The sequence below is a fragment of the Laccaria bicolor genome, genomic scaffold (assembly GCF_000143565.1).
Source record: "Laccaria bicolor S238N-H82 LACBIscaffold_6 genomic scaffold, whole genome shotgun sequence".
NCBI lineage: Eukaryota > Fungi > Basidiomycota > Agaricomycetes > Agaricales > Hydnangiaceae > Laccaria > Laccaria bicolor.
In genome coordinates, this window is record NW_001889877.1 from 1,053,239 (window position 1) to 1,064,454 (window position 11,216).

The following is an 11,216-nucleotide window of genomic DNA, read 5'->3' on the forward strand; positions in this document are numbered from 1 at the left end:
CAGAATATGACCCATACAACACCTTTCCTTTTTGCTAGATACCTTTACACCAATATGCACTTATTCACACTGACTTAAAGGGCATGAATACTGACTTATAACATTTATATATTTTAAATTTTATATATTGAAACTCAAATATACATCTAATTTACTATTTTCTAAGTTAAATGAAGGGGCAGGAAGAGAAGGGGGGAGGGGGAGAGGAAGGAAGGAAGGGAGGGAGGAGGGAAGGAAGGGAGGGAGGAAGAAAGGGAAGGAAGGGAGGGAGGAAGAAAGGGAAGGAGGAAGGAAGGGAGGAAGGAAGGAAGGGAGGGAGGGAGGAAGGAAGGGAGGAGGGAAGGAAGGGAGGGAGGGAGGAAGGAAGGGAGGGAGGAAGGAAGGGAGGGAGGGAGGAAGGAAGGGAGGGAGGGAGGAAGGAAGGGAGGGAGGGAGGGAGGGAGGAAGGGAGGGAGGAAGGAAGGGAGGGAGGAAGGGAGGGAGGAAGGCAGGAAGGAAGGAAGGAAGGAAGGAAGGAAGGGAGGGAGGGAGGGAGGGAGGGAGGAAGGAAGGGAGGGAGGGAAGGGACAGGGAGTGGTGTGGGGGTGTGATAATAAAGGGGAAGGGGGTAGTGCTGGGCCTCGTCGTCCATCGACGTCGTCATCCTGTGTCGTCGCGTGGTCGTCGTCGCGTTGTCGTCGTCGTGTGGTCGTCATCGCGTTGTCGTCGTTGCGTGGACGTCGTCGCGTGCCGTCGTCGTAGTCGTGGACGTCGTCGCGTGGACGTCGTCGCATTGTCGTCGTCGTGTGGTCGTTGTCGCGTTGTCGTTGTCGCGTGGTCGTCGTCGCGTGGTCGTCGTCGTAGCCGTGGACGTCGTTGTCGTCGTGGGCGTCGTTGCCATCGTGCCGTGGGGGGCTTGTTTGATTTGTGACGTGGCGGTGCGGCGTTCACGTGGTCGTCGTGGTGGGCACTCGTGGATGGTGGTGGATGCCGTCTGGATGGTGGTGGGTGCTCGTGCATAGCGGTGGTGTTGTTGTCGTCGTCCGTTTGGTTGCCACGTCACTGGCGGTGGTTGTTGCCATTCGTCGCTTGGTGGTCGTCGCCGTTGTGGGGTCATGTGGGGTTGTCGTCGTCGTCGTGGGTGGCGTGGCGTCGTCGGTTTATCGTGACTGTCGTGGGGGTGGGGAAGAGGATGGGTGGTGGAAAGGAATGGTGTTGCATTTGTTTGGTAACGTTGCCTTTGTTTGGTAACACAAGTAAAATAAACAAACAAAGGACCGGATTCCGTTGCATTCCGTTCCTGTGCATTCCGCGGATCATTCCGGTGTCAATTCCGGAATGCCCAAATTCCGCCGGAATGGTAAGGCACCGGAATGATGAAAATGGCAGGCCTCCCTGCCAAATTTCATTCCTCCAGAATCCGCAGGAATGACCGGATTCCTGCAGGAATTAGGGGGGCACTGATAAGACCTCCGTCTCAAAACGGGTTTTTATTAGAAGGTGTGGTTTAGAATAGTTCAATAGAGCAAAGTATGTCTTTCTGGGAACTTGGTCTCTTAAATGCAAAGTTCTTTGATCACAGTTTCTTTTATTAACACAAAACACGACTTCAATTGACTTTTATGACTCCCATGAGTTTTTATTATGTCACTATGCTCCAAAACTAAGGGCACGAGTACGCTGTCTCATCTAAATGATAAAACCTCTTATTCAAAAGTCTCCAAGTAAGTTGACTCCCAAGCACGCTGGCTTCATTCACACTGTACTTTTCTGACCACAAAGAAATCTCCTTTAATTGATTACAACTGTCCACCTCCTAAGTTCCTACTTGGAGTGCAACTAGCTGGTCAACGGGGGGTGATTGCTTCCTTTTTGACCTGCCAGCATGCTCCTTATATACTCCAGGAACCCCTATCTACATTTTACATGTGTTTTAATGCGGGATACTTCGGTCCGAATTACAAATATGAAATTTAATGAACGTGTGGTATATTTTGTAGTCTATCTCTGTGAACACTACAGATTTTGTAGTGTTGCGTCTTTCATTTTCAAACGCATCAGTGTTTGATGTGTATGCAGAGTTAGCCGACGTAGCTATTCTTAGCTTGGCATGATCTTGTGTGTTTCTTTCTATGGCCCGGTTTACCGGTTTGACAGATGACATCACAAAATGATTAATGTTTCCTGATGCATTGATGTGCATGTGTACGTGTTTACCAATAGTCTTTGGTCTCCCATCATTCCGAGTTTTTAATTAAAATGCCCTGTCTTGGCTTGTCTTTTCATTATGGAGGTCGGGAGACACTCCAAAGGTGTTTTCAAATGTCTTTCTTAATTGTCAGGGGGTTCTTATTATATTTCATATAATAGAATGTGTCTTTTTCTCATGTTTGTACTTGTGATGTTCAGACACATCAGTCTTTGATGCATACGCGGGAATTGCCATACATGACTTTCTGAATGGCCGCGAGCCACGCTAAATCTGCACACGTTTACTACTTAGGTGTAGTTTAGTCTTTCAATGTTTCAGACATGCCGTTTAGGCGTCTACGTCATCTTTTCTGTATTTCTTGTATAAGCACGAGTTTCCACAATAAATCCATTATGTGTTTCTAAACCCTTTGGTAGTAATGCAATTCTTCTCCTTGTGTTGGGTGTTTACTCTAGAACCGCTTCATGCTCTATTTCATGGTAGGTGAATCTTAGATAGGATCCAAGTATAATGTCACAATGCGTACTGCTGCCAGTTCCAAAGCCTTTGTCCTATTTTCAGATTCCACGCATTTGCATTTTTAGTCAACTGCGCCAGGTATGTGCATTGACTCTTTGTATCATTGCAATTGTATGTAGTGTATTTATTAGAGATGACCTTTATCGGTAAAATCATTAAAATTGAATTTTATATGGGTGAAATGGTTTCATTTGTATCAACAGTCAGGTTACTTTATGATGTTGGCTGTCAGCTACATAAAAGCTGCGTCAACTGGGGGTTTCTTAGTGCATACCTCCACCACTTGATCTTTGCTATTTCCGTGTTTCATGCATTCGGACATCAGTGGCCTTGTCAGATCATATACCATCCTCGAAAGTGCAACGGATTTGGACTCTCTGACGGCGAAGGCTGCAAGCGGTTTTGGAATTCTATCAAGAAATTAATTGCTTATCTATGTGTGTGTGGGGTAAGTCTTTATTAATCTGGGAAAATATATCATCTCATTAGTATCTCGTATAGTCACATCAATGTGTTTACACTCTTGTATAGTCACATCAATGTGTTTACACTCTCGATCGACAGGTTCAACAAGCAGATAAGGAAACCCTTGGTCGCCTGGCTTTCTGGTTGCTTCGCCGATCTCGTCATTGTCAAGACAAGCGACACCTTGCTGAAGTGGTGCTCACAGAGTGTGGTGTTCCTGATGGTGTCCTCCAGGATGAATGGTCTGCGCAGGTACAGGCTCAGACCAAACCCCTTCCACATACGTTCAATGTTAATCTGCAACTTCGAGCATTAATAGTTTATCCAGGACAGACAAGAAACCAGGGGAAAGATGCAGTCTCTGAAGCCATCTGACTTTGAAAAGCATGTGATATCCTGAGGAAGTGTGTCCAAGACCAAGAAAACATCATATTGAATCCTTTAGCTTCAGACTATCATCTTTGTGACGCAGAATTGCACCTAGCTGAAGCTAAGAAGGCTTTGAGTTCTGCAGAGTCTTGGGTACACGCTTCTGAGTCGGCACTTGGCATTCACAAAAGAGCCAAGCTTGGGAAGCTGCTTGGAAGCCCTTTTATTGCAGTGAGGATGAACGCCCGAGCCCTCAAGCTATGCTTGCGTGAAAGGCTGTGCTCCCAAAAGTTTGAGCTTGACCGAATCAAAAGATCATATCGCAACCATGTCAATGGTATGTCCTTTCAACATTCTGCACCCCGTGTTTACTTAGTACCATGAAACAGAGTGCAAAGTTCACCATCATCTCGAAGATTCCATGAAGCATCACAACCCTAGCATCCAAAAACTCGCTCGTGACTACAACAACTTATGTGATGTAATGCTATGGTTAAAGTCTCAGCGCAAGGCACCTCTGGGCTCAGTTTGCCTGTCGAAGATTGTCATGAAAGGTCTGTTTGCTCTGGACGTTGACAACGAAATCTGGCAAGATGTCGGATTGGAAGATTCACTTGATGGTGCCATGACAGACCCACCACTGTGGCTTTGTGACAATCTTGTAAGGTCCGGAATTCGTGCACGATTAGAGCTTGATAGATGCATTGAAGAGGAAGAGCACATCAAACATGAACGTAAGGTGCTACAAATCTGGTATTCAGAGGAGTGGAATGTCACCTGTTCCACATATGATAACACTGGTACGTTTCGCTATTTGAACCCTTTGTGTAGCTTCTCATCATGTTTTAGATTCACTGGAGTTATGCTATCAACTCCAATTACGAAAGGATGAACTTCTCCATGTCCTGTCGATATGGAAGAAGTCCTTACAATCCTTACGTGTTGACACCGTTATTCCAGCCTGGGGCCCAACAGATGACGAGATCACAGCTGCTCAAATCTCCCAAGTCACCTCACATTTGTATGATGACTACAATGATATGGAGGAGTTCAGACCATCCATTGGGGTCAACGAACTGAATCCGTCAGACGTAGAAAGTCTCAATGAGGATCTGATTGATACTCTTGAGGCTATTGACCTTGCAGATGCTTTCCGTGGGGAGGATTTTGATAGTTAGTCTGATGTTGTCTGCAACTTATTATGTTAGAACATCCAGTATCTATTTGTGGGAGTCCACCCTTAGCTCTCTTTATTGCATGGATGTCTGAGCAGATGCTTTGGGACTCCCATGTTAGATTTTGAGGTACTTCTGGAAGTCCTATAAATATTCAACTCACTCTCTGGGAGTCCCAGCCAGGCTTTGGGAGTCCAATGAACTATCATTGGACTCCCATGTTAGATTTTGAGGTACTTCTGGAAGTCCTATGGATATTCAACTCACTCTCTGGGAGTCCCAGGCAGGCTTTGGGAGTCCAATGATACTATCATTGGACTCCCATGTTAGATTTTGAGGTACTTCTGGAAGTCCTATGGATATTCAACTCACTCTCTGGGAGTCCCAGGCAGGCTTTGGGAGTCCAATGATAGTATCCTTGGGACTCCCATGTTAGATTTTGAGGTACTTCTGGAAGTCCTATGGATATTCAACTCACTCTCTGGGAGTCCCAGGCAGGCTTTGGGAGTCCAATGGTAGTATCCTTGGGACTCCCATGTTAGATTTTGAGGTACTTCTGGAAGTCCTATGGATATTCAACTCACTCTCTGGGAGTCCCAGGCAGGCTTTGGGAGTCCAATGGTAGTATCCTTGGGACTCCCATGTTAGATTCTGAGGTACTTCAGGAAGTCCTATCGATATTCAACTTCCTCTCTGGGGGTCCCAGGCATGGTCTTTCCAGCAAAAGGCAATGGGATTCCCATGCAGATCATGCTGGAAATCCCATAGATGTTCTGATAGCCCTTGCAGATAGATCTCTACATAGGGGTGCTATCCTAAATTGCCTTGGTGGGCCTTCCATCCAACCCTTTAAAAGTTCTACATGATAATTATAAGACTTATTAAGATATGTTACTAGCTGATTTCCTTGATGGAATTCAATCCAGGTGGACACTAGCTTTCTCATCCATGTAAATAAATTGGTTTGGTGTCCATATTAATTGAACATTCCAAACCTTCCACTTGATTTCCAGCCATTCAGCTCACCAGGATTGGACACTGCAGGTGAATGAAGTTGAATGAACTAAGCATAGAGCTAAAATTCTTGTATGAGTTTAGCTTGAGATTCTTGTATAGTTTAGCTTGAGTCAACAAAATCTATCTTTGCAGTTATTTTATTTCTCTCTATAGCATAATTGCCAGATTCATGAGTAAGTACCACTTGACTTGTTGGCTTGCTATCTTTAAGTGAAGTCTATTTGGAACCAGTGATTTGTGTACATTGCTTGTGAGTTCCAGTATAACAAAATTAATTTGGATGGGATTCCCTTGGGTGAGGGAATCCCATGCAATATATCTTCAGGACTCCCACAAGCCTGGGACTCCCAAGGATGGGGGAAGCCAACCATGGAAGTCCAGGTAAATACCATGGGAGTACCTGGCAACCCCCAGGGGACTCCAAGGAATAGGTGGGACATACCATGGTATTGGGCCATCATAGGGTAGTCTTACTGGCATGGAATAACTACCCTAAGAGGGTACCTTTAGGTGGTTGCCTGAAGTGAAGGTGAAAAGATGTAAACATAAATCATGAAGCAGAACTCACTAAGCTCCTGTTCATCAGTTTCTCCCTCTTCTTGCTTGTCTGTGGGCTGGTCCTGGGATGTGTCAACATCTATCAGCGAAGGTGGATGCTCTGAGTTGAGATCCTCGTCTATGATGGTGTGTAGTCATTGTCTGACTTGGAAAAAAAGCAGAGTTGAAAGCGGCATACTAGTATCGCTGATGGACAAAGCATCAGATGCTTTGGACTTGCAACTCTTTTTGAACAGGCGGACAACAGCTGTGGCGACTTTCTTAACCGACGCGACATTCTTTTTTGCAGATTTGGCGGTGGATGAGGCAACGGATAACAGAGAGGGTGATGAACAAGACAAGACACCTCTGGGTGCCATGTTGAATGTGGATTTGAAAATTTACCCATATTCAGAGTATCTTTTATACATTGGGCGGATTAAACTGTGTGAACAACTTAAACTCTCATTAGCCTTTACAGACCAACAAAGAAGTGGCAAAAACTGATAAATATGCAGAACGAGAAGCAGAAGCAAAGTAAAGAACACAATTACTACTAATAGCTGTGTTTAGCATAGATTTTGCATACCCTAGACCCAGATTGTTTAAACCTGTGAAACCGTGAAGGCGGGCAAGGTGTTGGGTGGGTTAGCAACTTTGTACACCATACCTGTACCTGCAAACACCACACAATAATAACCGCAGGAAACCCCATACCCGTGTTATAGCCTATCCATGAGGGGCAAAAATCTTGCGCTCTACAGGTGCAATTATTTTGAGCTCTGCAAGGGGCGCAATTATTTGCACTCTATTGGGGTGCAATTATTTTGTGCTCTAGAGGTGCAATTAGTTCAAGCTCCATGAGAGGCGCAATTATTCCAAGCTCTACTGGGGCACAATTATCTTGAGCTCCATGAGGGGCAAAATCATTTGCATTCCACAGGGGGCGCAATTCTTTCAAGTGCCACTGTATGTACCTTGTGCTGTTGATAGGGTCACAAATAGTCTGTGTCCAGCATTGTGTAGTGAATACAAATGTGAGTGGGTGCCATTGTTTCACCATCAGAGTGTGCCCAATGTGAATGTGCACCAAATGTCAGACTGCGCCCAATGTGAAATGGGCACAAAATGTCATGTCAGAGTGTGCCTAATGTGAATGCACATCAAATGTGTGCACTAAGTATGCATCTGCACCTTTTGCCCTTTATCGCCCCTTTGCCGGCGTATTATTAGTGCTTGGAAGTCCGGTTTTTTGCCTTTTTGGTCAGTTTTGCTGCTAGCACGTTGCCATTAAAATTCCCCAATGAATCTGGGGCACCAGAAAAGGAAATTTTTCCGGTCTTAGACCGGAAAAAAGACCGGACTGACCCTGAAATTTTGTGTTTGCAAACCCCAATTGTAGCAGGGAATTTTTATGGCAATGTTCTAGCTCAAAAAAAGGGTTGAAAAACCGAAAAACCGGACTTCCAAGCACTAGGCGTATACTCCTTTGGATGTCCAGAAAGTGGTATCGGCAAGGCTTGTTGAGACATTTGCAGCAGCATATAAGAACGATATTCGGTATGTATCATCATTTTTGGTGATATGTTTTAGTACTTACTCTGAAATCATAGTTTATCCGCTATGCTACCTTGATTAATAAGGCACAATTGCCAGTAGCAAGACCAAATAAGGTATTATTTTGCCTCTCTTGTGTCGCCCAGCGGCGAGCTACCCAAGGGAGACTTCCCGAAGAGTGCTGAGACGCATGCTCAAGTGTACTGGGAGCTCATCAATAGCAGGATTCAAGGCAATTGGGATCATCGGTGAGCTAGTTCAAGTTTCCGCCTATTCCCTTATAAATAAATTCTGACCATTCAATTACAGGTTTACTTTAGATGGTAAGAAGCTCCCTGGCTATGAGAAGTGGCGGTTTTCTTATGCTATCGAAACTGCACTGTTTATTTGGATGAAGCGACGTTCAGGTGGAGACGCAAATTTGATAGTAGAATACTAGTAAGGCTCGGCATAATATTCTAACCCTCTTTCTTCATGGAGGGTTGGACCTATATTGTACCACCAGTTTTTGGCGCAGCAAAGACATGATCAAAGCTTCATAGAGAATTATAATGTACTTCACAGCCTAGTTGTTTGTGCATTGTGTTTGGTGATCATGACCTTGACGGCATGTAGTTCACGCCAAGTTTACGCCAACGTTACCTCGCAATTACCATGCCTGAACCCGTCCCTCAACGCACCATTTCTCCCCTGGCCACCCTTTCAAAAACACAGAAGAAAAAGAGAAAAGCCAATAAACCCAAAGACGCCGTCGCCGTCGCCGCGTGGACAGTTGCTGTTGAGGAGTTGGACGCCGTCCTTGAACCAGCCCCAGAACCCATCGAGGTCCAGGAGCCCATCATTGCTCCTGAACCCGTCCCTTCCACTGAAAATCCCAGCACTCCCCTCTCCGAAGAAGGAATTTTACTCAAGTCAAGCCCGGTTGTTGATCTTGTTCATAAGCGCTTAAAAGCAACCTCGAAGAAAATTGTCTCTTTTATTCTTGTTTTATTTATGTCTTTGACTCTAAGATGGTTTTTTAGCAACGGATTAATGGGTACGCTGCCGCAGATTCCAAGAAACTGAACGATGACCAAAAACGGGCTATCAAAACCTTGCCTACCCTTGAAGCAATTCAAAAGGAGTTGGGAGAGGTGAAGAAGGCCAGCGAGGTAAATGGCGTCACGGTTCACCGCCGCTCCGTTGTTCTAACAAATGAACTTTTCCTAGGTTCATGAATTCGAATTGGCAGCAAAGGGCGTTGAAACAGAAAAGGCAGAGGAAACTCGCATTGCGCAAGCCGTTTCTGCAGCTGAGGTTTGTTTTTCGTTATATGACTTGAAAACACTCTGACACGTATACAATTTTAGGCTAGGCTAGTGTCAGAAACAGCCAACATCCTCAATCTCCTCCGTGTGCGAGGTGCTGGAATTCCAAGTTTTATTACTGATGACGTAGAACGTACTGTCATATACGCTGCTGCTGATGCCCTCCTTGGTGACGATGTTGAGAGAAAACACACTGTTCTCAACGGCTTCTTGTTCGACGCTGGCAATTTGGATGGCGTCTCTTGTGAGTCTCCCTAGCCCCCACCTCCCAATAAATCACTAATCATATTCACAACAGACTCACGGATAACGGAAATCACACAGCTGATCTTCAAACCTCCTCGTGCACCAACGCCCGACGAACCAATTGAAGAAAAGTAAGAAGATCCAACACCCGCTGAACCCAATGCTGGAATTGAGCTTGAGGTCCCTGTTAGTGAAGTCCCGAATGTCACCGCATAAAGTAGTTTCATACAAGAGAGCGGGTTTGATAAAAGAAAGCGCGGAGTGGGTGTCCGTTGTTCCTCAGGAACACATTTCTGAGGTTCTAGCATTGACTTAACGGGTATGTGTCGGAAGATTCCCTCACACCAGCACCTGTCCAGGTATGTGGCCAACTGTAATTATGTCCTCATGAACATGCTCATAAATACTATCTTAAAGGCAACTCTGAGCGCCGGTTCCAGATCATGTTCATTCACATCCTCGCACGATTAGGCGAATGCATGGGTAGCGCCCAAAACATGAGGCTGTCACGAGCGTCTGCTCCAAGGACCGCACTGCATTGCATGCACAAATGATACACACCTTTCCTGCGTGTCTGTTTCAATCCTGGCCATCGCCGAACTGCACAAGAGATGAAGAGATAAAAACGATTGGCCTGATAAATAGCATGCAAGATGGAAGACGACCTCCCAAAAGGTCCAAAACGAAAGTCATCTATCCTCGACATGTCCGACCTTGGCGAACCCGCTATCGACCCCAACAATGACGAACAAAACCTGAAGATGTTGGTTTGTAAAGTCAAGGTCCCTCATGTGGCACATAATGGGATGTATACCTCTGTGGTGCGAACGCCTCGCGGGAATCGTGCTCAACGCGGACAGAGTGAGCTTTCTAATGGGATATACTGCTTGAGTTTAGAGTACTCATTAATGAGTGATGCCGTTATCAGCATCTATCATCCATCTCGAGGAGTTCGGAATAAGCGGGGCGTTCCTCAACAAGACACACCAGAGCATCGTCATCGTGGTCGACATACTTCTGGTTGATGCTGCCGATCCAGAAGACATCAAGCTCTGGTACGTAGAGGACGAAGGCCCGCGTTTTCCTGTCGTCGATCCGGATAGTGCGAGGTTGTTGATGAGGGAATGGAAGGCTCTTCGCACGAACCACACTTACAACGTCATGGATGCAATGGATAAGATGCTGAAGAAGCATGTGTCCTTTGATCCACGCAGCGAGAAGGTGATGGTGGTGGTTCATTGGATTGGGACAGATGGGAATTGCCAGGCGTATATCAATATCAACGCGAGGGTGTATTACCGAGTGAGTTCCAGTCTTTGCGATGCTTTATTGACTGGGTGATAAACTTGTAATTCGATAGGAGGAGCTACTACAGCCAGCTGCTCGACCTTTACCTGCCAACCGCCTCATTGGTGGATCATAAGCGATCCTTTCCCGCCTTAATCTTTCAAACTTCACAAATAATCGCATCGATACAAGTGTAACTAATTAATCAGATATGGAATTTCATTCAATAGGGTACAACCACATTCAACGGACGGATTGAAACAATGACTTAAAGTCTCGCCCAGGTTGACTCGGATTTTCGCCGTTGCATCCAGTGCGGCCGCATCACATCAGCAAGTCGCGATAAGAAGACACCTGAACTTTTTGGCCAACTACTAGGTCTCTCATGAGCTGTTAACGCCCCCTATCTAACTATCACATTACATTCGTATTCGCTGATAAGACACGCTCAGCGCTCATCAAACCTTCAGACCACGCTGCACGCATGTCCAACTGTACGCCTCGCTGCACCGGCGTTTGAGCTCTAACTCCGTGCTTTCAGTAATT

The 11,216-nt window shown here is 45.7% G+C and overlaps 4 protein-coding genes across 4 annotated transcripts; 3 read left to right on the plus strand and 1 right to left on the minus strand.

Moving 5' to 3' along the window:
* Nucleotides 1–2,609: 2,609 nt before the first annotated feature.
* Nucleotides 2,610–4,847, plus strand: LACBIDRAFT_324780 (uncharacterized protein; the record flags this gene model as incomplete). The annotated part of the gene is made up of 8 exons (XM_001878107.1): nucleotides 2,610–2,670; nucleotides 2,776–2,788; nucleotides 2,978–3,158; nucleotides 3,242–3,466; nucleotides 3,581–3,881; nucleotides 3,934–4,344; nucleotides 4,376–4,717; nucleotides 4,753–4,847. The coding sequence occupies 8 exons, from the start codon at nucleotides 2,610–2,612 to the stop codon at nucleotides 4,845–4,847; spliced, it is 1,629 nt and encodes a 542-aa protein (XP_001878142.1).
* A 1,036-nt stretch (nucleotides 4,848–5,883) lies between these two features.
* On the minus strand, nucleotides 5,884–6,653 carry LACBIDRAFT_324781 (uncharacterized protein; the record flags this gene model as incomplete). Its single annotated transcript, XM_001878458.1, has 3 exons — nucleotides 5,884–5,936; nucleotides 6,305–6,412; nucleotides 6,473–6,653. The coding sequence occupies 3 exons, from the start codon at nucleotides 6,651–6,653 to the stop codon at nucleotides 5,884–5,886; spliced, it is 342 nt and encodes a 113-aa protein (XP_001878493.1).
* A 1,808-nt stretch (nucleotides 6,654–8,461) lies between these two features.
* LACBIDRAFT_315731 (uncharacterized protein) lies at nucleotides 8,462–9,518 on the plus strand (the record flags this gene model as incomplete). Its single annotated transcript, XM_001878108.1, has 5 exons — nucleotides 8,462–8,799; nucleotides 8,853–8,981; nucleotides 9,040–9,126; nucleotides 9,180–9,381; nucleotides 9,436–9,518. Exons 1-5 carry the CDS (start codon nucleotides 8,485–8,487, stop codon nucleotides 9,516–9,518), a joined length of 816 nt encoding a protein of 271 aa, XP_001878143.1. The 5' UTR covers nucleotides 8,462–8,484.
* A 518-nt stretch (nucleotides 9,519–10,036) lies between these two features.
* On the plus strand, nucleotides 10,037–10,806 carry LACBIDRAFT_315732 (uncharacterized protein; the record flags this gene model as incomplete). The annotated part of the gene is made up of 3 exons (XM_001878109.1): nucleotides 10,037–10,244; nucleotides 10,312–10,685; nucleotides 10,744–10,806. 3 exons carry the CDS (start codon nucleotides 10,037–10,039, stop codon nucleotides 10,804–10,806), a joined length of 645 nt encoding a protein of 214 aa, XP_001878144.1.
* Between the last annotated feature and the right edge of the window lie 410 nt (nucleotides 10,807–11,216).